Genomic DNA, 26,364 nt, shown 5'->3' on the forward strand with positions numbered 1-26,364 from the left:
GGTAATTATTGATGATTCATAAACTGCATGGGCTGTAAGTTTTCTGCCATATTGGGGTAAAGACTTTTGTACTGGTGACTTAGAAAGGTGAAAATTCAATGAAGCAGTAATGCGTTTTGCTTAATGACACTGCTATGATAGTAAGCTAATTGGTGATCACTGGTTTGCACAAAAGCATAAGAGCTAAGAAAGTGCTATTGACTTTGTCTAATTATTTGTTTCATAGCTGATTCCTGGGGAGAATGCTTAGGAGATTACAATGATACTGAAAATAATATTGGGCAGTTAAAAATGTTAAAACAAACTTTTTTTTTCACTGGTTTTATGCTTTTATTATTTCTAGGTGGTTATTTCTTTGCTTTCAATACAGCGTCTGTTCCTCCGTTCACTGAAATTAGGGGTTTCTCACTGGCCTCCTTGGAATCAGGCTTGTCTCTGCATGTTTTACCAGAAAAGTCTGTTATGAGCTACTACACTAATTGATTTAGGTTGCAGATCTATTAGCAGTCCTTCCTGGCAGTCAGTCAAATAATGAGAGCTTTATTTAAATTGGAAATCATCAGCAATGTGCTATTCACTTAAGTGAGGAAATGAACAGAGGTATGGTCATGGTATCACTAATACGCAATGTCCACATGGTCAGATTCTTCTGGGAGTTCAGAAAATGTGGAATTAGTTCCTTCAGGCAAGTGAGAGATCTGTAGGGCATTTGTGAAGGCCAGGCATACATGTCTTTATTTTTGCTGCCTCCTTTAGCTGAGTTTGACAGAGAAAAGTGAGTCAGTCACTTATACCTACAGCAGTTTGGGCATATAAATCGAAGGGTCTGATTCAGGTTGTGAAACAAGACTCAGAACTTAAAGACCAGAAAGGAGGACATCAGACATAGTTTTTGCTATATCTAATGAGAAGGTTTATTTATCCTTCTCATATTCAGGTTTGTTACCAACCTTAATTTGTCCCATCTGTTTCTGTGCATTGTATAAGTAATGAACTTGAGCATTTTAGGAACTCAAAGACAATACATAGCAATCTTTCAGGTAGAACAGCACCTATTCTGCATCCCTCCATGGTTCTGACCCCATCAAGTCTGCACTGAGCAGGACAGGGCATGTTCACCAACATCAGGAGTCTCTGATTTTCTAATTTTCACCTAACTTTCCTGCTGTTAGGAGCACCCTGAATCTGGAAGGAAGGGAGGAAGAGAAAGACCCTGATTTTTTTGTCCTTCTATTCAAGTGTTTTCTATTCATTCATGAGGCTGACACAGAAACAGCCGGGAGAAAAACTCTTGAGTCAGAGTCCGAGTGGATTATTTTGTTGCTGTTGTTTTAAAATAAACAGGATAAGAAAAGTGGCTAATCTATATAAAGTAATCTCTGTAAAGGACTTGATAGACTTGCCTGCATTGATCTGTGTCTTGGACACAGTTATTTCATTTTTGACAATACAGAGTGACTAACTCTGGATATCTTCTGAAGAAGTAGAAAGTGGAAGGCATTCATTTACAATGTGAGTTCCCTGATATTTCCCTGGCATTAGTAAATAGAAAATAAAATAAATATCTGTTTCCAAACATACATGGATGTGTCTGTATTCTTCTTTTGTACTGGTGACTTCTTTTGTTGAAGAATCTCATGCTTTTGATCCACACCTTCTGAGACAATTTGAGCTATGTATTGTCAAAAAACACGCTTTTGCTCTGAGACTGACTGAAGTCTGTTGTGTAGTCTTACAGATTTGTCTAATGAGATCACTTTGAGACTTTTTTTTTAATCAAAGTGTATGATAATAAAATATTTAAGAGTTTTCTATTGAGTATCATTGGAGTTTGAATGTACTGTTTTTCTCTTTTGGTTGGGGGGAATAGGAGCTGTGAGCTTTCAGAGAACTGTTTCTATAACTTACTCTTAACTCATGGTTGATGATGGGTGCTAACTTCCATTTCTGTTCAGATATGCTTACTGGCACTAAGCTACATTCAGCTACAGCAGGAGCTCAAGTGGGAAGTGAAGCTTTTCTGTGAGAAAAGGAGAGGTTAACTACACTTATATTGGGGGCAGTTTTTGCTTTGGAAAACAGTGGCAGGCTTTGTAGTTTAATCTTTTGGAGTACTGCCCATTACCACTTTCTGACGTAGGTTGTTGGGCTGAGAAGAATCGATGCGCACTGGTGCATGAAAGTCCAAAGTGTCAGTTGTAGCTATACATAATGCCATTGTCTCACGTGCAGGCCAGGCTGTTAATGCTTAACACTGCATTGTATTCTCTAAAGAAAAGAGTAGAATACCGGGAACTTCATCTGTTTTAAATGTTTATACACATTCCTTTGAAAAATACATTTTTAAAGGATTAAGTATTGCCTGTATAAAAGGCTCAGACTAATGAGCACCACAGAGAAAAATGCCACAGAAATAAGGCTCCAGCATTCCCATGTGTCAGGGAATGGCCTTGGGAATCTGCCTACAATTAGGGTTTTGGTCAGATTACATGTCTTGCAGGATTGCTTAAACTCATCTACACCTGGGGCACCTGGGGTAACTGGTGACCATGAAAGCAAGGAGTCTGCCCTTTCGGAGGTTGGTAACTTGCAGCTAATTCTCCATATGCACGAACATTTTAAGGGTTTAAAGACTCTTCTCATTAAGTATGTGCACCTGCGTGAGGGCATATGTATTGTTCTGTTGCTTAACAACCTTCTGTAGCTAATGGTTTGAAGTGAAACAAATCAGTAGTGTACAGGAGAAGTGTACTGAAATGTATCAAGACACGAAAAGTATTAACGTAGTCCAGTTCCTAAGAAGTACAACAAACAAAGCAGCCACAGCCCACATGTACTGGCTTTCTTGCAGCAGGTTTAAATTATGGTGTGCTATCATATCTTCTGAAAATGTCATGGCTCACATGGTAGTGATATTTTTACCTGAAAACTGAAGGCTATGGTTCAGGAAAACAACTTTCAATCTACAACCCAAACAAGTTCCCTTTTCTCAAAAGTCACTTCTTTCACCATCAATCCCACTAAAACATTATTATTTAGAATATGTCACAAGACCTTTAAAAAAAGTTCTATATTACATTCTAATGAATAACTTTTGGCCGGAGATAAATAGCTTTCTAGTCTCCAGCAAAAAAAAGTCCTTCTATGTAACCTAGGTACTCTGTTGGGGAAACAGAGAAAAGAAAGTGTGTGTTTCTTACTTCCTTATTTTAAACCCTAGCATTTTTAACTTACAGGCAAGTAAAACAAAAATAGGAATTTGGTAAAGATTATCATGTGAGATGCACTTCATAGTAATGAAATTAAGGCTGCTATTCATATGCCAGTGTGCTTTTTAGCATCTTTCATGGTTCTGTTTGACCTTTAATTCTTGTATGTAAAATGCTACCTTCTTAAGAATGACAATGAAAAAAAAAATCTCTATTTCTTTAGCAGGCTTCAGCTGCAGAAGTACAAGTTGGGTCTATGAGACTGACACAATACCCAATTCAGGTAAGATGCTCCTTCAGTTTCTGAGAGAGCCAATTCAGTATTGATAGATGAAAAAGTTAAGGTTCAAACTCTTTAGTTAACTATAATATTTTAATTTCACTTGTACAAGGACTGTGAGAGGGATAATGTGTGTTTTGTGTATCTGATTACTTGAGAAGATTTAAAGTAAATTAACTCAGTAAATAAGACCCTTAGATTTCCACTAACATCCCCTCATTGCTTGTATCTGTCCTACCAGTATGAGTGTGAGTGTATGTGCATCAACCAGGGAAAGAGCTGCCTCTATGGATATTAAAACCTGTTCAGTTTTGCTATACCACAGCAGAGACCTTCATGAAATTTAGGTATATGTTCAGTTTTGCTGGGTTTTGCACAACAGGATAGAGAACTGTAACAGGACAGAGAACGATGTTTTACAGACCACCAATTCAAGAAATGTCCTCCAAGAAGACAGGTTCAAATTCAGCTAAGGAGCAACAGCTCTTATCCATACATGCTTCATTTTCTGTACATTTTGCTCCTGTGATAGTATCAGATGCCAAGTGTTATTTTTTTCAGCTTATAGTGGAAGTTGGAACTCTCGGATTATAGGAAATTAAATAGCCTTTTAGCCTTTAACATTGTTTTAGTGATACATAATTAATCTGAATTAATTTATGGGTTGGTTAATTCTGTAAAATACAGACACATTTAGTCACCAAGCACCCTTTCTGTGAAAAACCTATGTGTGGAAGAAAAGCATCATAAAGCTTTACATTTTTATGGCTTTACATTCAGTCTTGAATGTAAAGCCATATGAATGGCTTTATGAATGCAATCTCAATGATTACTCAATCTGATGAAATTACTTGTTTATATTGTAGTAAGACTGAGGAGTAGTGACTTCAACAGCAGAACAACCTTCAGTTTTGTAGGGAATTTTAACATAGAAATGTGTAACTTTTCACAGAAAAATATTTTTAGATCGTGTTCATCTTCAGAAAGATTATCCAGAAGATATTTAGCAACTACAAATACTCTCAGTGCTTTTGTGAGGATATTACTTCATAGAAATTTGATTTCCCCAAGGCAAAGTTAGATTTTTGTTGTTTTCAAAAATTGACATTCTTCTTGGTATCTTTTCAGATGGGGGTGTTATTTTGTCTTTACATTTCACAACTGAGAATCTGTGTAAGAAAATAATCTGTTTTAGGCAGAAATTATTCAGTAAAATCATTAACTGAAGAATTTTCCTTAAAGATGTTGCCATACATTAACTTATTTACAGTTAAGTAAAACATTTTATGTAAACCCGCCTTGTGTAAAAAGCCACATTACCTCAGATAATTTGGCAAGTAATGCACACATCCCCACATTAAAAAAATGTGTGCTAATCTTTTATTCCATCTTGACAATACAATTATGTGTTTCTCTGTGCATTGCAAACAACTACTGAATATCACATTTTAAATGTCTGTATGTGGATGATTAATCATGTTTACAATTGCCTGACAAGTTAAGTTCCATTTGTTAAAACAATTGCCACTGAGGCTTTTCTTAGCCAACTTCATTTTATTCTGCTGTGTTTTATGCTGTTATGGGACACCTGTGCCAACCTCAAAATGGCGCATATTTTTTGTCTGAGAAGTGACCTCACTTGTGCCTGTGACCTGCCATAAAACCATTTAATAGGTTCCTCACTGGACTTCATGACCATATATGTCAGAGTAAAATTGGGTTTCATTTGTACAGAATTGTGACCCAGGTGCTCCTGGCCTTAAGAGGCAAAGGGAAGAGTTCAAAGCAAACCAGCCAGCTCCAACCCTCCAAATATCCCATATACACATTGCACAATTGCCTCAACTTTGTACCAAGGCTTGTAATATAGGAATTATTTGATTTCAGAAATGACCATGCTGAAAGTACACAAAAATGTGCTTTCTCCAGGGGACACTGGAGATGTGGTTTTTATAAACAATTAGTGCACATAAAAAGGTGCTGGATCCTCTTGCAGAAATGTTTGCTCATAAGCGTTTCAGTGTTCCTATTCAAATGCTGCATTTTCTCACCTTTTAGGACATTTATTTGCCATCATCTCTTTCACAGCGTTGACACTGTGATCTTCCCTGATGAGCTGCAAATGAAGCAAGATGATGCACAGCATTTCGCTGTTCCCTCATACCATTATAATGGGTATCTCTGTAACTTTATTCAGAGATACTATGTCTTTTCCAATCTGAAAGTCTCTTGCTAGGATATGATGATTTGAAAATGATTAAATAGCTTCTTAAGTTGCTGTAATTTTCTTTCTCCTTTTGGTAGCTTGTTTATCCTCAGCTGATGTTTCTTGTATTTCAAAATCTTTGAAGCAAATTTCTGTCCATTTTCTGTATTTGTATAATAAACTGGGAACTAGATGTGCAATAGTCATGTCAAGCAAATACTTAGAGTAAAAATTTCAGTACATCACCAAAATTGGAAAGGCCTCTACAGAGAAAGTCCATGGTATTCCTAAATTACAGCAACAATGAGTAAAATTATCTTTTTACAGTAACATTGCAAATCATGCAACAAAAAAATAACTACATGAAGTTTTTTTGGCATGGAACACAGATTGAATTTAAGCATTTCCTTGATCATATTGTTTATATGGATTATTACATTTTTGCCTTGGCTTTGACAGCATTGTTCAAATATACTTCCAGTTATATTGTGTTTTGATGATTTATAGTAAGCTCCATACTTAATGAGAAAGTGTAGTAGTAATACCTTAAACCACTTTTAAAATTAATATTCTCAGAAGGATTTGTGCACTGATAATCAGTTACCAGGAGAGATTGTATGGTTTAATTAAGCTCCATTATTTTAAAGATGATAAATTATTGCATTTTACCATCCTTTATTTCCAAACTGGGAGTGCTGAGAGAAGGAAGATATCAAAAAACGTGCCACCCCTGCCCCCCTCAAATTTTCTTTCCCCATAACATTTCAAACTAGGAACAAAATAAAACTAATGGCAGTTGGAACCAAACAGAAGATTGTATCAGAGTAGGGACTTCACTCAGGAAGTAGAAAATCTGCAGCTCGGCCAGGTCACTGCTTTCCAACTCTTTGATGGCTGGAAAAAAAACCTCAGGGATTAAAAAGAGTGACAACAGTTACCTTGGATGTTAAGTGTCAATAAACCAAATCTGCTTATTGATAACTGCAATCAAAAACCTCCCAATACATTGAAACTTTTACCTTCTTAATATTTACAGAAATTGTGAGCATATAATTTTCTTCCATTGTTTAATGAAACTCTGACTGTCACAGTAACAATGATTGATTTTTTTATTGTTTAGAATTCAACAATCCAAGCAGCTAAAGATAAGAAGAATGCTATTGTCACCTTTTCTAGCTTCTAGACTGATCGTGCTGAAATTCATGTGCTGACACCACAGCTGCATAAAGCAAGGTGGATAAAGGTTATTGGCCTTTCCTACAGGCATTTGGAGCAAAATTTTGCATATTTTTCTTGAGCACGTTGTTTCAGTAAAGTCAGGGGATGACTTTTATATGTGAAATGAACAGGATTTTGCTTTATACATGACTAATCTCTGGCTGCTGACTTTTTGTGCAATTTTAGTAGCTGTGGATAAAGTTTTGACTTTTTGAGGCCTTCTTTTTCACAGCATATTTGCACTAAGTTAGCCCTGTTCTTCGTCTGACACAGGGTAGCACGGATAGTTATCAGTTGCTATGGTAAATACGTGCAACTGTAATGGGGAATGTCTGCATGACTTAGATTAATAAATGGACACTGATAAATTGTGTGTTATAGGGCAAGGACGAAAAATTTATTCTTTCTGAAAAACACTTCCTTTTACATGAGAGGCACAGAAATACAGCTGTTTTCAGCTTCTATTCTGTGTGTCAGCTTGCAAACAGGCTTCCTACAGCATCTCCTTGATCTTCAGAGTGGCACCTCTGTACACTTCCTACCTGATCTTGTGTGAGCAGTTCCTTAAGTGTTCAGTTGAAATTGTCTAAACTACTTTATAAGCTTAGGGACAGTTTGGCACAATTTATTGGGTAAAAAATTCTCACATTTGAATATTTTTCCTCCTCTACATACCTTCTTGCCTGTTGCTCTTTTCAGCTTTGAAATAATATTGGTTAATGCCACTTTTTGTGATTAAAGAAGACAGAACAGATAAAACTTTGTTATTGTTTGCCCATGTCTTCAGGGATGATAAGAGGTAATTAAGGCAGCTGCATTTCAAACAGTTCCTTACTATCAAAAGTGTGTGTAGCTCGGATGAGACAAGAGTGGCAATGATGTTTGATGGTTGGTTGCTGATTGAATTGGAACAGGAGCTAGGAAAAAATCATCATGTGGCAAGCTAGTTTTGTCCTAAACTTTTATACAGTCCTTGTTTAAAACCATTAACTATTTATATAGTTAACTGTTGTTAACTATTGATTGTTGATAACTGTGGTATCCATTAAGAAAGGTGTACTACTGCATTGTTTGTTTTACAACCTGTGGTTCAAGCTTCCCACTTTTAAAGCAGACTTAAAATCTTCCAAAGGGCAGAATTATTTGTTAAGACTTGCTCCATGCAGAAGACTACTTTATGTGCTTAATGTGGTGCTGCTGTTTTCCATCCTCTGCAGGTTTTGCTAATCTTTGCAAAAGAAGACAACCAAAGCAATGGTTTCTGGTGGGCTTGTGACAGAGCAGGATACAGGTGCAATGTTGCCTGGACTCTGGAATCAGCACTTGAATGTTTCCTGGATAAGCACCAGGAAATAATTGTCATAGATCACAGGAACTCCAAGTATTTTGATGCAGAAGATATCTGCAGGTAACCTAAAGCACCTTATGCTTCTCTTAAGCTTTGAAATACATTGTATGAAACCAAACCTCCTAATTTGAAACCAAACTCCTTATTTGAAAAAATAGGGAAAAAAATAAAAAAAAACAAACAAAAAATGAACACCTAAAATTGCAGTGGAATGGAAGCTTGAGGACTGAGGCCAGGAGGTTTGCACACATCTACAACAATATAAAAACTACATTATGCCGAAGCTGAACTGTAGAATTATCTTTAAGTCATGGGGTTTCTATCAGAGCATAAGCCAAAGCTGTTGTGAAACCATTCTCTGCTGTGGGTGCTGCTTCTTTCCTGGCTTACTGCTGCATCAAAATCTGAAGCTGCAGACTTCCAAGGAATGTGTTTGTTTGTGTGAATGTTGTGCACAAGGTCAGGCACTGCCAGTTCTTCACAAAAGTTTGCATCACTCTTCTAGTCCACATGGTTGTACCTAAGATGCTTTAAGATTACCAGTGATCAGTATTGGGATCCTTTGCTAAAATGCGTGGTTTCAGCTGAAGCATACCATTTGCACCATACTGTGCTTCTAGTCTGCCATGAGCTGAAACTTGCCATTTTTATGACAAGGGGCATTTTAATGCTCAAATATTTGTGCTGGTCTTTCTTCTAAAAGACCAACAGATAAACATAAAGATTGTTTATTCAGAGCAATGTAATATGAGTGAAAAAAGCTTATCATTAGCCAGTAAAACACAGAGTGTTCTTCTGATAGCTGGTCATATCTTTTTTGGTTTCTCAATAATATGCAACATGGTAAAATTTTGTTTATGCAGTATTTAATGAACTGTAGTCTTTTGTAATTTGCTATGCCTTGATAGCACTTCCCACCCTCTAAACAAAATTTTGCAATGTCTAGAAGGACAGTGGTAAATCTGAGAGGGGGTAGAGATTCTTGTATAAATTAGTCAAGGGCGTTGAAGATACTTTGCATGTACTGACCTTTCTCGACTCACGCATTCAGGGCAGTCTGCCCCAGATAAGCTGAATACACAGGGGAAACCTTCGCTAGGTCATAAGAGTAGGTCTGAAAAGTGATGTTTGTCCACTGAGGTTTTGGAGCTTTTGCCTTCTTACCTCCATAGAGCAAAATGAGAAATATGGTGCCAAAATGAAAATGGTTTGTCTAAATGGGGATAGTTAGGTTTGGCAGTGCACTATCATATTGTCTAGCCTCAGTGGTGTCTTTCAGTCCTGACTTTCATTTATATTTTCAGTGGAGGTGCTCAGAGCAATATTGAGAAAGCATTCAGTGTAACTGAGAAATTTTTGTTTCCTCAGGTCTATTCGTGCCACAGAGCTATCAGAGCATACTGTAATACTTGCTGTGGTTCCACGCACGTAAGTATTACTGGTTTGTGAAAGATTTTAATTTTACTTTATAAGAACAGTTACCTAGTCTATAACAGTTATTTAATAACAGAAAGTATCTTACTAGCAAATTTTACAGAGTAAATGTAGTATTTTTCATCTGAAATGGTCTAGTGATGTTCGATGTTTTATTTGAGTGTTCAACATCTTTCCTTTAGTACTGACTAGTATTTTCCTGTCACCTCATGATGGGTTTTATAGTAAGAAAGCCAGACAGATATGTGTTATTTCTAAGAGGAAAGGAAAATACAAATCCAAACTAGAAAGGTGCGTATTACTTTCTAAAGGAAATAACTAGAGAAATAACAAATTGTTGTTTATTTAACTGGGTGATGGGGCAAACTTCAATCCAGCTGATGCTAAATTCACCAGAATGTTGTCCTTAAACCCTTATTTGGTAATTCATAACCCATGCATTTAGGAAGAATTCTTACTGACTTAAATATATATTTATCAAATATCTTCAAATACCCTTGTTAGAACTCCTACATACTACTGAATCCATTACCATTTTCATTTCCTAAATCAATTAGAATATTAGGAAATAGAGTGGAAGGAGAACTATTACTACCAAGATTTGAAAATCAATTAAATTTGCTGCTGAACAAGATTTTACAACTTAGCAAATACCTTTATATTAATAATATTTTTTTAGATTATTTCTCATAAGATATCACAGAATGTCTTTTTTATCTTCTTTGTACTTTTTCTTGCAATCCCCTTCTGTGTGTAGAGAGATACAGGACTTCTCTGGAGAATCTGTCAGTCAGGTTTGCTGTAGGATTAATTATCAAGTTGTATAGAAGCTGCAAATACCTGTAATAGAAGACTATAGCACCAGCTTCTATAACAGTAAGATTTTTTGTATGTATTTAAGGAAAAACTCTTCTCACTGAGTTCGTTATGTTTAGAGAACTATGTTAGATTCATGCCATCTAATCCTCAACTGTTATGTCCCCTTATAGTAAATAATATACCAGCCCTGCTTAATATCTGTATCAATGACCTGGACAAGGGATTGAGTGCACTCTCAATCAGTTTGCAGGTGACACCAAGCTGGGTGGGAGTGCTGATCTGCTCAGGGCAGGAAGGCTCTGCAGAGGGATCTGGACAGGCTGGATCATGGCTGAGGCCAATGGTGTGAGGTTCAACAAGGCCCAGTGCTGGGTCCTGCCCTTGGGTCACACCAACCCCAGGCAGCTCCACAGGCTGGGGCAGAGTGGCTGGAAAGGACCTGGGGGTGCTGGTGACAGCAGCTGAACATGAGCCAGGCTGTGCCCAGGTGGCCAAGAAGGCCAATGGCATCCTGGCCTGGATCAGCAATGCTGTGGCCAGCAGGGCCAGGGCAGGGATTGTCCCCCTGTACTGGGCACTGGGGAGGCCACACCTCAAATCCTGTGTCCAGCTCTGGGCCCCTCACAACAGGAAGTATGTTGAGGTGCTGGAATGAGTCCAGAGAAAGGCAGTGGAGGTGGTGAAGGATCTGGAGCATGAGTCCTGAGGAGTGTGGAGTGACTGAGGGAGCTGGAGATGTCTAGCCTTGAGAAAAGGAGCCTCAGGGAGACTTTGTTTCTCTCTACAAGTACCTGAAAGGAGGATATACTCTCCATACCAGGTGGGGTCCGTTTTTTCTCCGAAGTATTAAGGGGTCTGACCATAGGAAATGGCCTCAGGTTGTGCTAAGAGAAGTTTAGATTGGGCATTTGGAAAATTTTCTTCCCTGAAAGGGTTGCAAGCATTGCAACCCAGGCTACCCAGTACAGTGGAATCACCATGCCTGCAGGTATTTAAAAGATGTGTGGATGTGACACTTGGGAAGTGGTTCACTGCTGTTCAGTGCTTAGCACTGCTGGTTTAGAGGTTGGACTCGATGATCTAACAGTCATTTCCAACCTGAATAATTCTGTGGTTGTGTGATTTTGTTTTGTAGATCTGCTGACCAAGAAGAGACTTCTGTTCTCCCCCTTCTTGATGCAGGCTTTGATAGGGTATGTATCAATTGCCTATGTAATATAGAAAACATAGTAGCTTCATAAATTACAAACACTTCTGCTTCTTCAAATTGAAAAGTACACATCCTCTTCTGTTAGAAATTTATTGATAAGAAACCAGTGGCAGTTGATTTAGTTTTCCTTTCAGGAGTATTCCAGAAGCATATGAAACAAAAAGCTCTGTGATCTAGGTGGTCCTTTCAGAATAGCAGCTGTACTGACATTACCTTCTTGTGGTCTGGCTGGGTAGCGGGTGTGTTTTATGACTGCACTAAGAAACAGGGGTGGGAGGCTCTGATTAACACATCGCAGCATGCTGACTCGTCACCCAGACCCCTCCATGTGTCTCAGGCTGCTAGGATTTCTCTTCTAAAGGGACTACAAACCTGGTCCAGCTCGTGAAGATTTTTTCCCCCCGTAATGTCTGAAATGTTGGTTTGCACAAATTTTTCTCAGTACAGAGTTAGAGACACTCCTGTACCAGAAACAGAAGGGAAGATAACTGTTCATACTGTTCCTCAAAGGGCTTTGTAGGAGAGAGCAGAAAGGCAGGAGTTCTCAGCTCTGAAAATCTAGGTTGCTTACCCTGTCCCAACATTTGTGTGAGTGGCTTTGGTTGGATATTAATGTTATGTTATTCTCAAATAAACCAGCTGCATTTTTTAAGTTAGCCATTCATAAGGAAGGATGTGTACTTAGGCATAAGAAGCACATCTGAAGAATTAGTTAGAATTAACTGTATATATTTTCTTTAAAATATACATATTTAGGAAAATTAACTGTAGTAAGGAAAATTAGAGAAGAGATGGAATTAACCCAGGCAAAAATCTCATTCTCCTATGCTCATGCTGAGTCCAGTGTCTTAGCCAATTCACACTCAGCCTAAGTTTGTTTATACAGCAGAACATGAACCAGAATTAACATTTTCAGATGATCTCCCAAAAATAGAGGTATAAGATCTTGCCTGTACTGCAAGAGTATTGTGGGACCAAAGCATTTCTAAAGCACTTAGATGCTCTGAAAATTGGAAATGTTAGTCTAAGAGAAAGGTCAGCCCAAGAATGCCAGTGTTTTATTAATGTAGTTTCTCTCTCTCTCTCCCTCTCTCTCTCTCTCTCTCTCTCTCTGGCTTAAATATTTTTCAAAGAGAAGTTTATTACTTCTCAGGTCTACTGTTTCATTTGAACACAATGTAGGGCAATGTGTTTTGTAAGCTAGATTAAAACTGTAGGTGTAGTACTGAGTAAAGTCGGAGGAGACTCTGTGGCTGTGAGACATGGCTCAGTGAAACTCTCTGCCTTGGAAAAAAGAATCTTTTTGCACCTGACAGCTGTGCTACTCTCTCTTGCTGTCCCACATTTATCAGAGGGCTTGAATAATGTAATAATTGCCTATTGGAATTATTTTCAAGATTTTAAAATACATCTGATGTGACAGTTTCTTTTTTGCTGTGGGGTGGACATAGGAATTATTTTTGCTTGGATGGGGATCAGGGGACTAAATGCATTACCACACAAAGATTTAAAAATGCCTCTCTTCAAACAGAGAGGTGGTATTTGCAGGGTCTTGTCTCTTCCTCATCAGCAAAAATTAAATTTATTTTTGGAAAATTGCAATCTGTTTAAATCATATTTTTTTTTTTATGCTGACTTATTTCTGGTTTTTCCTCCTTCTTCTTAAGAAAGTTCATTTTATTACATCTGATTTTCCCTCTATATCATTAACAACTCTTGTGTTTGTGTATTAATGCTGTTGCTAATCCAGGACATTAATTATGCTTTTTTTTTTCCTCTCAGCCTCATAAACCTAATAGTGGTGGCCTACTTAGGATGGGCTAATTTGAATAAGCAATTTAGCTTCCTGACTGATTTTTAGCTATGATTTAAATCAGCAAACAGGAGATCTTAATGTTTGCAGTTACTGAATTACAACCTTGTCTTGTATTTTGAACCTCTTTTCCTAAACAAATGTTGATTCTCATTGACCAGATACTATTAAAACTTACTAGATTGGAATAAAAGGAGTCTTTAATATTAAAATGAATTCTTATTGCTAAGCAAAAAGAAGAATGCATTACTGCTAGTTTATAATTCCTGTGGCTTGTACTAAGTTCTGCATAGAACAACAGTGGAATCCCATTATAATGAAGTAAGAAATAATTTAAAACTATATGTTACTTAAAATGTACTGCATAAATATGAAACTTTTAAAAAAGAAAGTGTTTTGTCTGTCTTCTAATATCTGCAAGTTCAGAAATCTTCTTAATCTTGTGTCACATTAGAAGCACAGATTAGAAAAAGAAATGTTTCCTGCTATTTTCATGTCCCAGTTGATTTCTCAGTTTTGAGTCAGCCAGCGAATGACCAGCATCAGCACTATAAACTTAGATAAAGTGATTCTTTAGATCTGCAGAAGACTATACAACAGTTAAGAGCATGGTTAGCACTTTGATAAGCTGCAGTTCTTGTTTCTTAGCAAAGGATTTGTGCCAAGAATTTTGTCATTGAACAGCAGTGCTTAAATTTTTTCAGTAAAACACACTACTATAAAATTCAGTTTATAAAGACCCTTAGCATAATCTAGTAAGTCTATTTCATAAAATAGGTTGCCATCGTAGATAAATTTTATATTATTGAGAGTTGTTCTCATTCTTTTAAATTTAGCTCAAATGTATTTGAATATTTAAAAGAGTACCCAAAATCTGAAAATCTTAGTCTACACTGCTTTAGAAGAGAAGTTTGTTAGCAGGCTGTTTGATACACAAAACCACACCATTGTTTGCTTTGTTTCTGCCAACTTTTTATGGTACCTTTTGTTTTCCCATGTGTTCTGTAGCATGGGAGGTAAAAGTTACAGAAATATTTTAAGATGTCAACATTAAGGAGTAGAACAGACCCATGCCAACAGTTGTTTTTAATGTTACTTTTGTTATATTTTACTCACAACTTGGAATTAAGCCACTGGTGTCCAAAACACAGTTTTTCATACAGGACAGAAGCACAGATTTCTTGAAAGCTATTCTTTGGTGGTTTGCATGCTCCTCTGGACTGCGCATGCAGCTGTGCTGGGAGAACTAGTGACAACACAGGGCATTTCCTATGATAACTCAAATCAGTGCATGTGATTGATCAATAAACTTTAACTGAACTCAGAGAATATACTTCTTTTGTAGCAACATAAAATTTCTGATTTCAGCAGGACCAAGCACAAGACCTTTTAGACCTAACAGAGAACATTCTCTCCTATCTGGAGTAAAAGTTTTTTTCACTGCGGTCAGATGCTTCTTACTTTGTGTCCTTCTGAATTCACAGTGACAGCTCAGTGAATTGAGAAGCAAAGTTGCTTGACTTTTGGAAGCTTTAGCTTCAATATTTGCTTGGAAACAAATGCCAAATATATTTTTCTTTCTTTTTTTTTTTAGCATGTATATTTTATGTCTCTAAGGTTTTCCATTTCCATTCTGAATTAAGGATAGACATTCAAAATAAAACATCAAGGCAATACTGGTTTTGTGTGAGACTGTGTGTGGGGGGGGGGGGTTTGGAGTATTTGGTGGGTTGCTAAAACCAAACGGGAAAATCTAGCAAAGGAATTCGCATTTTTATACTTGCTTTGTATTTAGATATTTGTATAGTCTTAAAAACTAGAAACTCATTCCCAAGGGAAAGGTTATTATTCACAACACAAAAGGTACAACAAAAACTTTTTTCTACCAGAAAAGAAAGTATGGTTGAGGTTGGAAGGAACCTCTAGAGGTCATCTTGCCCAACCTCCCTGCTCAAGTAGAGCCCCCTAAAATAAGTTTAGGACCATGCCACACAGTTTTTCAACATCTCCAGTGATGGACATTCTGCAACCTCTCTGGGTAACCTGTGCCCAGGTCACCCTCCCAGTAAAAAAAAAAAGTGTTGCCTGATGTTCAGGCTCCCTGAAACTCCTTTGTTTCTGTTTGTGCCAATTGCCTCTGGTCCTGTCACTGGGCATCACTGGAAAGAAGCTGGCTGGCTCTGTCTTCTTACAGTCTCCCTTCAGATATTTATATGCCTTGATATATTCTCCACTTCAGTGTTCTCCTTTCCAGGCTGAAAAGTCCCAGCTCTCTTGGCCTGTCTCATAGCAGAGGTGCTTTATCACCCTTGTGGGCCTTTGCTGGCCTCATGCCAGCTTTCTTTAAAAAGTTAAAGTTTTAGATGCAGAAACAGAAAAAACAGTTTAAAACTATTCCAGCCTATTTCATGCACTCTTGATTTGTCTTTCAGCAATTCATGGAGAACAGCAGCGTAACTGCTTGTTACAATGAACTGGTTCAAATAGAACGTGGGGAAGTGCGATCTCAGTTCAAATTACGGTATGTAGAGGTGTGAGAAACTGCAAACATCAACTTCTTGGTCTAAACAATTGCATCATGTTACTTTCTGCTTCTTCCCAGCTAAGCATTTGTGTACCTTGCATCTGTATGTTAACTAATACGCTATTCTTTTATATTTTTTCCTTCTGTGTTTTTGTAAAGGACAAACTCAGTGCCTTAGTAACTGGTACCCTGAGAAATCTTGATCAGTGTAGGTGGGAGCTGTGATTTTATATGATGGTAAAACTTTATAAAGTCATCCTTGATCTCATGTGTCTGAGCTTTCATATTAGGAGGCTTGAACTGAATGCAATCTTGAATCAGCTCTGAGTTTTTATTTTCTTGCTTGGCCAAGACTTGGCAGGCCAGGAGCACAGTTTTATATGTTATTGAGCACAGTTTTATATGTTATTGAGTGCATTCCCACATGCACTTTTTCCTTAATGTGACTAATTTTGTATTTAATATAGGTGCTTTTGCATGCACGTAGATATTTTTGCAATGCAACCATATGAAACAATAGGAAAGAAATGCAGAGAAAGGGCTGTTCTCTCTGTGGCATAAATTAATTTGAGTTCCATCTACAGAAATACTATCACTTTTCTACAGGTTTCAGTGTCTCTGTTTCACAAGTTGATTTTTTCTAAGATTTCTTTGCAAACTGATACCAAAGTGACTTTTGAGTTATTGCATATTCATTGCACACAAACTGCAATGACAAGAGAATTCCAGGGAAAAAATTGGATTTTGGTTTACACAATTTTAATAGTTGTTTTCTAAAACTCAGCAAGAATGTCTTCCCCTTACCTCTGTCTTATTAGAGAAATGCCATTAAAAACTCATCAGAACTGATACTGGTTATGGCATTCAGGTATAACTTTTTTTTTCATTTCATAAGGGGGGAAAAGAGTGCTGCACTGCACATCTGTGCTGCTAGTTGATGATCTGGGAGTCTTCTATACAGCTTTGTAAAAGTGAAAGGGAAGAGAATGCAGAAAGTTAGTTGATAGAATTAAACTCAGGATATGTCACGTGTTCAGACACAAGAGAAATGTAATGAAAAAGTAGCACCAGCCCCAGAGAGAAGTAAATGAGGTCATGTCAGTGGTCAGAAGTGGCTTTCCATTCCTAGCACAGACTCCCCTTTTCCACATAGCTGGTTCTGGTTTGAAACTTGGTTGGACATCTGTGTGCTAATTAAAGGGGATATGGGCCATTTAAACTTGTAATTTTGCTGGCTTGCTTGTCAGATCAAATGGAAATACTAAGGCTTGAATAGTGCAGACATATCTGTGTGTTTTCTTACAGAAAGTCTCTGTAATTACATTTGTTAGCAGCTGATGTACCAGACAGGCATCTATCACTGAGACAAATTAGTTCCTTCACACAGCACAAAATCACACTTGGGAACCAGCTTGAATTGCTAGAAAATCACATATAAAATTACACTCCAAGCTCCTTTTATTATATGAGCAGAAACACTTCTGTCATCTTCTGCACAAAATACTCTTTTCCCACAAATCTTCATTCACATGGTTGCATGTCTGTGTTTCCGCGTATGTCTCTTTGTGTATCCTATTTTGTTTTGAGTTACTTCCACAATAAGCAGAAGTAGTAATGTCCTGTATTTCTTAATTCTCTAGTCAGTTGTACTAATTCAAACCCTGCTATGCAGCCTGGAAGCAAGAGGTTTCTTTTAGGTAATAACTGTGTACAGGAATATTTATGCATGGTGCATTTTAGTTCCCTGAAATGAGAGTCATATAGAAGATAATTAGTTTGTCTTCAGACCAAATCAAAGACAAGGCACTGACATCTATCAAAGCAAGTATGACTAAGTTGTTTCTTCCAGTTCTTACTCTTCTGGGCCATGGTAGGTCTTGGAACTACATGATCTTCATGTCCCTTCCAACCCAAATCATCCTATGATTCTATGAGATATACATTTTTCCCTAGTATTAGCAGCCTATATTAATGTTAATGCCATCCTGTGTAAGTCATAATTTAAACAATTTGAATTCTGTACCAAGAAGGTAAGGCTTTTGTTTTCCTGCATTAGTTCAAGGATAGCCCTGAAAAAAAAAGGCAACAAAGGTCATCTGGGTCCTGAAAGATGAGGATGTATGGAAATCAAGTCACTGCATTATTACTTGGAAGAAGGAAAATTGGTATTTTTTTTATTAGAACTTTGAGATGGGTCAAATTGTTTCCTTTAACTGTGTTGTATGACAGTTTCTTTGATAGTGCCAACCTACTTGCTGTACTAAAACTTTGTCTATATGTGCTGTCATGATTTTTGTGCTTCCAATCTTTAATGATCACAAAACTTTCTGATGTAATAGTAATGTATTATTTTTACTGCTAATTGTTCATTCCTGCTGTTCAGAGCATGTGTGTAGATACAAAAATACTCTTAAGATGCTGCAGCACCTGTGAGCACATTTACAACGTAATCTGCAGTAAAAGCACGTTAACAACAAGGATGTCTGAGGCTGGCTGTTCTGAAAAAGTCATAATAAAGATTGTGGCATGGTCTAGTCAAAACAACTGCTATTTTGTGGTTCATCTATCAATAAGTACAATTTAATCATGTATTTATAGTGAACAAAATGTTCTAACGATAAGACTAATGTGCTAATCATTTGCTACTTGCAGGGCTTGTAATGCAGTGTTTACAGCATTAGACCATTGTCAGGAAGCTGTAGAAATAACCAGTGAAGATCATGTCATTCAGGTACGGGGGGGAAATGTTAACTATTTTATAGAATTTGAAAAGAGGGAGACCCCAAAGACATCTTGGGTCAGCAGTTCCTGTTCTATATCAATATTTTAGTTTTGTTGCCCATTAGAATGTCTTGTGCAATGAACTGCTTAATTTCTGATTGCTGCACACTGATGCCTGCTGAATTTATAAGACTTTTCCTTCTGTAACTTCATTGAAATTATAGTTTTCGGTAATGTTGTTTCTGGTAAAACCTGCATTAATTCTCTTTCTGTGCCTTCTGATAGATTACATATTGCCTTCTCTGACTTGAATAAAATGTTTCACCATTACATAGTATTTTTATATGAGAATCACTGAATTGTAGGGATATGTGGTAATGGCTTTAGCATATAACACTTTGATACTTATATATAACTTACTAGTTTTTAAATATTTTTTTTTAATATTGTCCTAATGTACCTTTGTTTTGGCAGTATGTTAATCCAGCCTTTGAACGGATGATGGGGTACTGCAAGGGAGAACTTATTGGCAAGGAGCTTACTGAACTACCTAAAAGTGATAAAAACTCTGCAGATCTTTTGGACAACATAAACACATTTATTAAAAAAGGAAAAGTAAGAAAATATAACAAACTCTTGTGAAATCACTATAGAGTTCTATTCTGATTTGGTTTTATTGCTGTATGTTTAAGAACACTAGATGTATTCTTCATGAGTACACATATAAGACTAGAATTGTGTTTCTCAGATGTCTAAGCACAACACAGACCATGCCACTGACAAGTGACTACAGATTCCATTAGCTTTGCTTTTAGGATCTAACTGAACTCCTGCTGATTTGCTGGCTTAAGATCAGTATCAGAATGTTTTCTGTGTTTCTGTTTTGCTTAGAGCCCATGGAGCTTTTCTTAGATGCAGTGTAACAGTTTGTCCCTCAGTCAGTCTCTCAGGTGGCTGAATCATCCAACTAGAATGTCTAACTTCTGTCAAACAGCAGAACCTTGCTGACTGCATACTTAAAGCACCAAAATGTATTGGCACCCAGTGGGGTGCCAATTGCTTTCCTAATAACTGCAGTTAGAATGTCTGCAATGCCCTGTGAACTCCCGTCCTTGAGGCGATGGGCCTGGCAATATGTTCCCCTAATACATGCAACACTCTTATCCCATCTCCCCTGGGTTGCAGAAATACCTCTTGCCCTTCCCTGTCTCACGTTCTGCTTCAAGACCTTTGGGGAGTTCGTGAATCTTTGAGTCACGTCCAGCAATGATCTGAGCTTTGTGAGTCACTGTCTGCAGGTCCACCTTGGTTCATTAGCAATACCTACAGGCCACTCCTGCTGTGCTCCTCCTCATTTATATGGGCTGCCCTGCAGCTAGCACTGTCTGCTCAAAGGTATCTTCTACCCATTCTCCAGCTTCATCCTACCCTGCTGCCAGGTAGTTCCCTCCTTAAGATATTTCCTCTTTGAGGTTAGTTGAAGGACATATTTAGATCAAGGATTTCTGAAGTTTAGTATATGTATCGCATGGCAACTGACAACTTCAAAGCTGAATGGTGTTTGGGCTTATTTCTGCTGGTGCCAGGGTATATCCTCTGGATGTGTTGCAGTCACTGCTCCTTATGGTGGCACCTAGCAAAAATGTTTGTCACCTCTTTAAGTAGATGATACCTAAAGTTCCTTGTAAAAATTGTAAAGTTCCTTGTAAAAAATACCTTCTCGCAAGAGGAACACAATTATACTCTCCTTATGTTAGTTAAAGATGTTGCTCTCCATTGGGTGAATAGTTGCTGCTCAGTCTCTCTGTTATACTTGAGAGTACATTAATTTTATACAATTTTAAAAAATAAAACTATGAAATAAAAATAATTATTTAGTACATAAGAACTATGCAGTAATAAACAAATATTTGACTGCCAGCTATGTATGCTCAGATGCTGTCTCTGTTTTGTGTGTTTCTTTAGGAATGGCAAGGAGTTTACTATGCAAGAAGGAAATCAGGAGATAGTATCCAGCAGCACGTGAAGATAACACCTGTGGTTGGTCAAGGAGGGTAACTAACTTGTCCAGAACATAATTGCTTTCTGGGTTTTAGGGCCTTCTCTCTGCTTTCTGCATCTGTAAGTTGGACATGAACCTCCATGTATTTAGCAACTGGGAAACCCCTGTGTTTGTGTATGTGCTTGTACGTGTTCCCACCTTCGCAGTTTAGAACAGACACGTTGCCAAATTCTACTCCCAGATTTGCAGGAGAATTCCTGGACCAACAGAAGTATCAGGTGTCCTGCAACAAAAACCTCAATGTCATGCTGAAGGACTGCTTGTCACCCAGTTGTCTTGCTGGTGTTGGGCTTGGTATCTGTTTTCCTGAGGGCTTAGAGATCTCTCCTTTAGAAAATAGTAACATATCAATTCACTTCTGTCTTTACGATGTGATGGAGTAACAAGTGATAATTTCTGTTGTTAGGAAAATAAGACACTTTGTGTCCCTCAAAAGACTACATTGTACCAATGAAAACAACAAACAGGTATTGTATTTCTTTCATATGATAATTTTCATAGCTTTTAGTGAACTGATATTTTTTGGCTTATAAATTTTTCCAAGAAGATGTGACCTATATTGTCAATGAGATTCTCGCTGATTGTTGGAGCAAGCAAGAAAATTTCAACATTTGCATGCATTAGTCTCTGTTTGTAGGACCCCTGAGGAAGACCATCTTTCATTTTCTGGAGCATGGACATGACAGTTGAGTCCATGATACGGTGGAGCAATACAGATTACAGTTCAAAGGGAGTTCAGGGCCTGTTTGTAGGGCTGCTCTTGCCAGTCTGATCTGCTGTACTTACACCAACTAATGATCCCTGCTCAGTGGCCCCAAGGTTTGATAAGTGTGGTACTTTTATGAAGTGCAGCCCTCATGCTAGCCCTGAGGCTTCACACACCTGCCAGAACAGGTGCTGTGGAAGGGTGCAACTCAAGCCACGACCCCAGTAAACCAGCAGCAGTGGCAGAGCTGGGACTCTGCAGTCCAGACACAAATCTACACCAGCTGCCCCTGCAAGAAACCTGGTGGTGTGGGGAGCTGTTTGCTGTCATCTTCTCCTCGCTTCCTCCCTCTGATGGTTGGTGTCTGAGGCAAATGATCGTATCACATACTTTGCTCCAGAAATACTCTAGTAAGTGCCATGTTGAGTAAAGAAGTCTAGAGTTTTGTGAGCAAAGGAGTGAAGCCCGTCTTTGGCATGTGGTCTCAAGGGGTGAGACAGAGAGTGGCTGGAAACATTTTAGACCAAGCACATGCTCTGTACATAGGATATGTTTCCATGTCATTTAGGAGAGGGGTTATGTATCTTGTTTTGTTTAGAATTTTTTTATGTGCTTTTATCTGTAATGTGGGTAAAGACACTTAGGCATGAAAAGTATTTAGAAAGTCACTAGTATGTCTAGTTGCCCTTTCTTCAGTAGAATAATACTGAATATTAACACATTACTGGAAAACCACTACTTCTAAAAGAATTTCATAGGGGGTAGCATTTGACTGTTGAAACCATCCTCCTTGCACAAGTTTTTGTGGAGGTAGGTAGTAACAAATCAAGGAGAACTCTGCATAATTCTTGGAAGAAATTTGCATGTCTATCATTGAAAAATAAGATTCATAGTATTTTAAACTGACTTTCATCTTTGAACTAAAACATGTGTTTTAGTATTAGCAGCAAAATATCATTTACGGTCACAGGATGTTTCAAAATGCTCAGGCTAGAGTGCAACAGAGTTTTATAAAAGCAGTGATAAAGTTGCATATATTTTTAATTCATTGTTTAAACCTCATAACTGTTGTTTCATTTATAACTGCTTTGATGTTGATTTGCAAGTAAGACATAATCTAACGGCTTTTTCTATATTATACACATAGCTGAAAGACTGGTACAGGAAGGTGTATATATGATACTCTTAATGCAAGATAATAAGTATTACGAACTTGTACTCATATGTAAAAAATAGCAGTAGGAATATAAGAAAAAAGTAATTTTTTTTGTCCTTCTTTGCCCTGTAGATTGCACTGCTTATACCAGTAAGAATCATGCAATCATAGATTGATTTGACTGGAAAGGCACCTTAAAGATCACCTAGTTTCAATCCCCTTGTCACAGGCAGGATCACCTTCCACTAGAATAGGTTGTTCAGAGCCCCACCCAAGCTGGCCTTGAATTTCCAGGGACAGGGCATCCACAGCTCCTCTGGGGAGCCTGTTCCAGTGTCTCACCACCCTCAGTAAAGAATTTCTTCCTGATAGCTAGTTGAAACTTACTCTCTTTCAGTTTAAAACCATTGCCGCTTGTGCTATCACCATACACCCCTGTAAAATTTTATTTATTTTCTTGTAGGCCCCTTTAGTAATTGGAAGGTGCTAAGAGACTTCCCAGAGTCTTCTTTTCTGCAAACGGAACAACCCCAACTCTCTCATCCTTTTCACATAAGAGAGGTGCTACAGCTCTCTGGTCAGTTCTGTGGCCCTTCTCTGGATCTGCTCCTGCAGGTTCATGTCTTATGCTGGAGGCCCCTCCAGTGGTGCTGTGGCCCCTCAGGCAGCTGTGACATTGCAAAGCTGGGTGTCATCAGCCAGCCTGCTGATGGTGCACCTGGTCCCACTGGCTGTGTCCCTGACAGAGATGTGAGTAATGCTGGCCCTAGTGCAGAGCCCCAAGGAGCACCACTCGGCACTCCTCTCCACCCAGACTCCTGGCCACTGGCCACAACTCTTTCAAGCAGGAGCATTCAGGCAATTCCTTACCCACTGGGTGGTCCACCTGTCAAATCCAGGGCTCTCCACTCTAGAGTCAAGGGCATGCAAGGAAGCATCAAATGCTTTGCACAGGTTCACTTAGATGACATTCCCTTATCCACCCAGGGTAGGAGGCCACCAAATATGTCAGGCATGATTTGCCCTCAGTGAAGCTGTGCTTGTTGTCAGCAATTATCTTCTTATTTTCCATATGCCTTAGCATAATTTCCAGTGGAATCCGCTCCATGGATTGCAGTCTCACAGAGGTGAGACTGGCCTGTCATTCCCTTAGTTTTCCTTTTTCTTTTCTAATCTTTAGAAATGACAGTTAAGTAAATTTCCCCATTTCCTGGAAACTTCACTGGACTGCTATGACTTCCCAAATCTGATAGACAGCCCCTTAGCCACTTCCTCCACCAAGTCCTTCAGGACTCACAAATCCTGATCAGGTCCTGTGATCTCGTGCACCTTCAAGTTCCTTGGATGTTCCCAAACCTGATCTCTCCTACACTGGGTGGTTTTCATTTTCCCAGTCCCTGCATTTACCTCCTGTGACTAGGGAAATACATGTAGCTGGAACACTTGCCAGTGAAGACCAAGGCAAAAGAGTCAGAGAGTACCTCAGCCTTCTATGTGTCCCAGGTAACCACATCTCCTGTTTCCTTCCAGAGAGGGACCACATTTTCCCTAATCTTTCTTTAATTCACCAAGGTACCTATAGAAACTTTTCTTGCTGTCCTTTATGTCCCTGGCCAGATTTAATTCTATCAGGCTTTAGCTTTCCTAACATGATCCCTGGCTCATCAAAATTTCTCTGTATTATTCCCAGGCTACCAGTCCTTGTTTCCATGCTCTGTAGGCATCCTTCTTTTGTTTGAGTCTGTCAGCAAGTTCTTTGTTCATCCACACAGGCCTTCTGGCATTTTTCTGACTTCTCTTTGTTGTGAAGCATCATTCCTGAACTTGGAAGAGGTGATCCTTGAATATTAACCAGGTTTCTTGGGCCCATCTTCCCTCTAGGGCCTTATTCCATGGCACTCTACCAAGCAGGTTCCTGAAGAGGCCCAAGTCTGTTCTCCTGAGGTCCATTGTAGTGAGTTTACTGTGTGCCCTCATCAATGCCCCGAGGAGGATCTTATACTCCTTCATGATTGCTGCAGCCCATGCTGCCCTTGAACTTCATGTGCCCCATAAGCCTCTCCTTATTAGTGAGAAAAAGGGAAATTAGGAAACAAGGACTTGTGTCCACAGCAACATTCCTATTCTCCTGTACTGCTGGAAAGTATCATCCATTCCTGTCTCTTTAATACTGGTTCATGAGAAGCTACTAATAAATTAAGCACTATAGACCTGGGAAGATTTACACATTTGGTGATCCCAGGGAATATGGCCTTCAAAAGGTTCTCCACATATACAGAGGTCTGCCACAAATGTTAAAGACTGCAGCCTAAAGAAAGTATGGTCTGTGGAGATTTTAGGTCCCTTGGGAAAAAAATAAGGTGTGTTTGATAGAACTATGCAATTGTTGTTTCACTTCTGTCACAGAAATATCTCATGCCTGTAGGAGATCCTGGACAATGCAGTTTTCCTAATATCCATGCTTTAATATTTGCAGCAGTAGAACTTTTCCTTAGAGTAAAAAAATTGGGCTCCTTTTCAAGCTACAGATAAATCTTTATTGAAGAATAAAAGGAAATAATTAAATATATACTTAAGTTACAGAGCAGTAAAAGTTGTCATAGTTCAAATTTTGATGTCAAATGTCTAATGTTTCACTAAATCAATATAATTTTAAACATCTTGATCTCAGCATTCAGACAGTATATGTTGATTTCAAAACATCCTTACATCATTACACCATTACACATTTCCACCTTAAAAAAAGTATATGTGTTTTTTTGCCAGTACCAACATCCTCTGTAAGGGATATCAGAGACCACTGGAACCTTCTCAATTTCCATGCCAGATTTATCACATAGAAAAACTCAGCATGTTAAATTTATGCATGGAAAAAAAATACCTAAAAGAGCATTAAGCATTCTTACAGTGAAGATTTATGAATGAGGATTGACTTTCATGTGACTATTCCCGTGTGCTGAGCCTAGGTAATTATTAATGCTGCCATTGTCAATTTGAGACCTGGCAGGATAGAGTCCAGTGTTTTCACATTCATAAATTTACAAGAGAGGTGTTGTTTCTTTCAAGAACATATTGACCCAAGATTAACTGTGTAACTGCCCTCATAACTTACCTTACATGGCTCTTTCAGGACATGCCTGCAGAAGGGGAAGAGAAGTATTCAGGACAGAAACGTGGTTTATTTTTTTAGTTAAGCACTTGGAGGACTGTGCCTATGTTTCTGCCAGTTGTGCAGTAGAAAGAGATATATCCATTGCCTTTGAAAGAAGCTCCAGGATGAGGCCAGAACAAGCAGTTCAGATGCCTTTTGTCACTGTCACCATATTTGATGAGATTTCCTTAACCTTACTCTGTTTGGATGAGTTTATTTCTCTGAGAGTTTCTACATGGTTACAAGAAAGGTGTTCAAACTTTTGAAATTTTTTCGGATGAAGAGTCAGTTCTTACACTCCCCTGAACAAGAATTATATGGAGCATGAGCAAAGGGTTTCTCTTTCTTTTTTTTTTTTTTTAATTTGTTACAAAAAGCCATGCCTGAATTTTGAAAGAAGGAAATTTCCATTTTCTTCTCTTCTCCTTTCACCCTCTGTCTCTCCCCCCCACAGCAGAAAGGAAGAAACCAAAGGTGTGCAAGAATGACAGAATGACAGAAAAGAGA

At 38.3% G+C, this 26,364-nt stretch overlaps 1 protein-coding gene across 3 annotated transcripts in view; it reads left to right on the plus strand.

Annotated features, from left to right (window-relative positions):
• PDE8B (phosphodiesterase 8B) overlaps positions 1-26,364 on the plus strand; it is a 71,197-nt gene that overhangs the window by 26,659 nt on the left and 18,174 nt on the right. For 2 of the 3 annotated variants that reach the window (XM_077171573.1, XM_077171572.1), the window contains exons 2-10: positions 3,433-3,492; positions 8,131-8,321; positions 9,630-9,689; positions 11,650-11,707; positions 15,970-16,058; positions 18,714-18,792; positions 19,257-19,397; positions 20,748-20,836; positions 21,251-21,311. In XM_077171573.1, the coding sequence (XP_077027688.1) occupies positions 3,433-3,492; positions 8,131-8,321; positions 9,630-9,689; positions 11,650-11,707; positions 15,970-16,058; positions 18,714-18,792; positions 19,257-19,397; positions 20,748-20,836; positions 21,251-21,311 (828 nt within the window). The remainder of the gene's footprint in view (positions 1-3,432; positions 3,493-8,130; positions 8,322-9,629; positions 9,690-11,649; positions 11,708-15,969; positions 16,059-18,713; positions 18,793-19,256; positions 19,398-20,747; positions 20,837-21,250; positions 21,312-26,364) is intronic. The other variant, XM_077171571.1, reaches the window with a different exon arrangement.

The sequence above is a fragment of the Agelaius phoeniceus genome, chromosome Z (genome assembly GCF_051311805.1).
Source record: "Agelaius phoeniceus isolate bAgePho1 chromosome Z, bAgePho1.hap1, whole genome shotgun sequence".
Taxonomy (NCBI): domain Eukaryota; kingdom Metazoa; phylum Chordata; class Aves; order Passeriformes; family Icteridae; genus Agelaius; species Agelaius phoeniceus.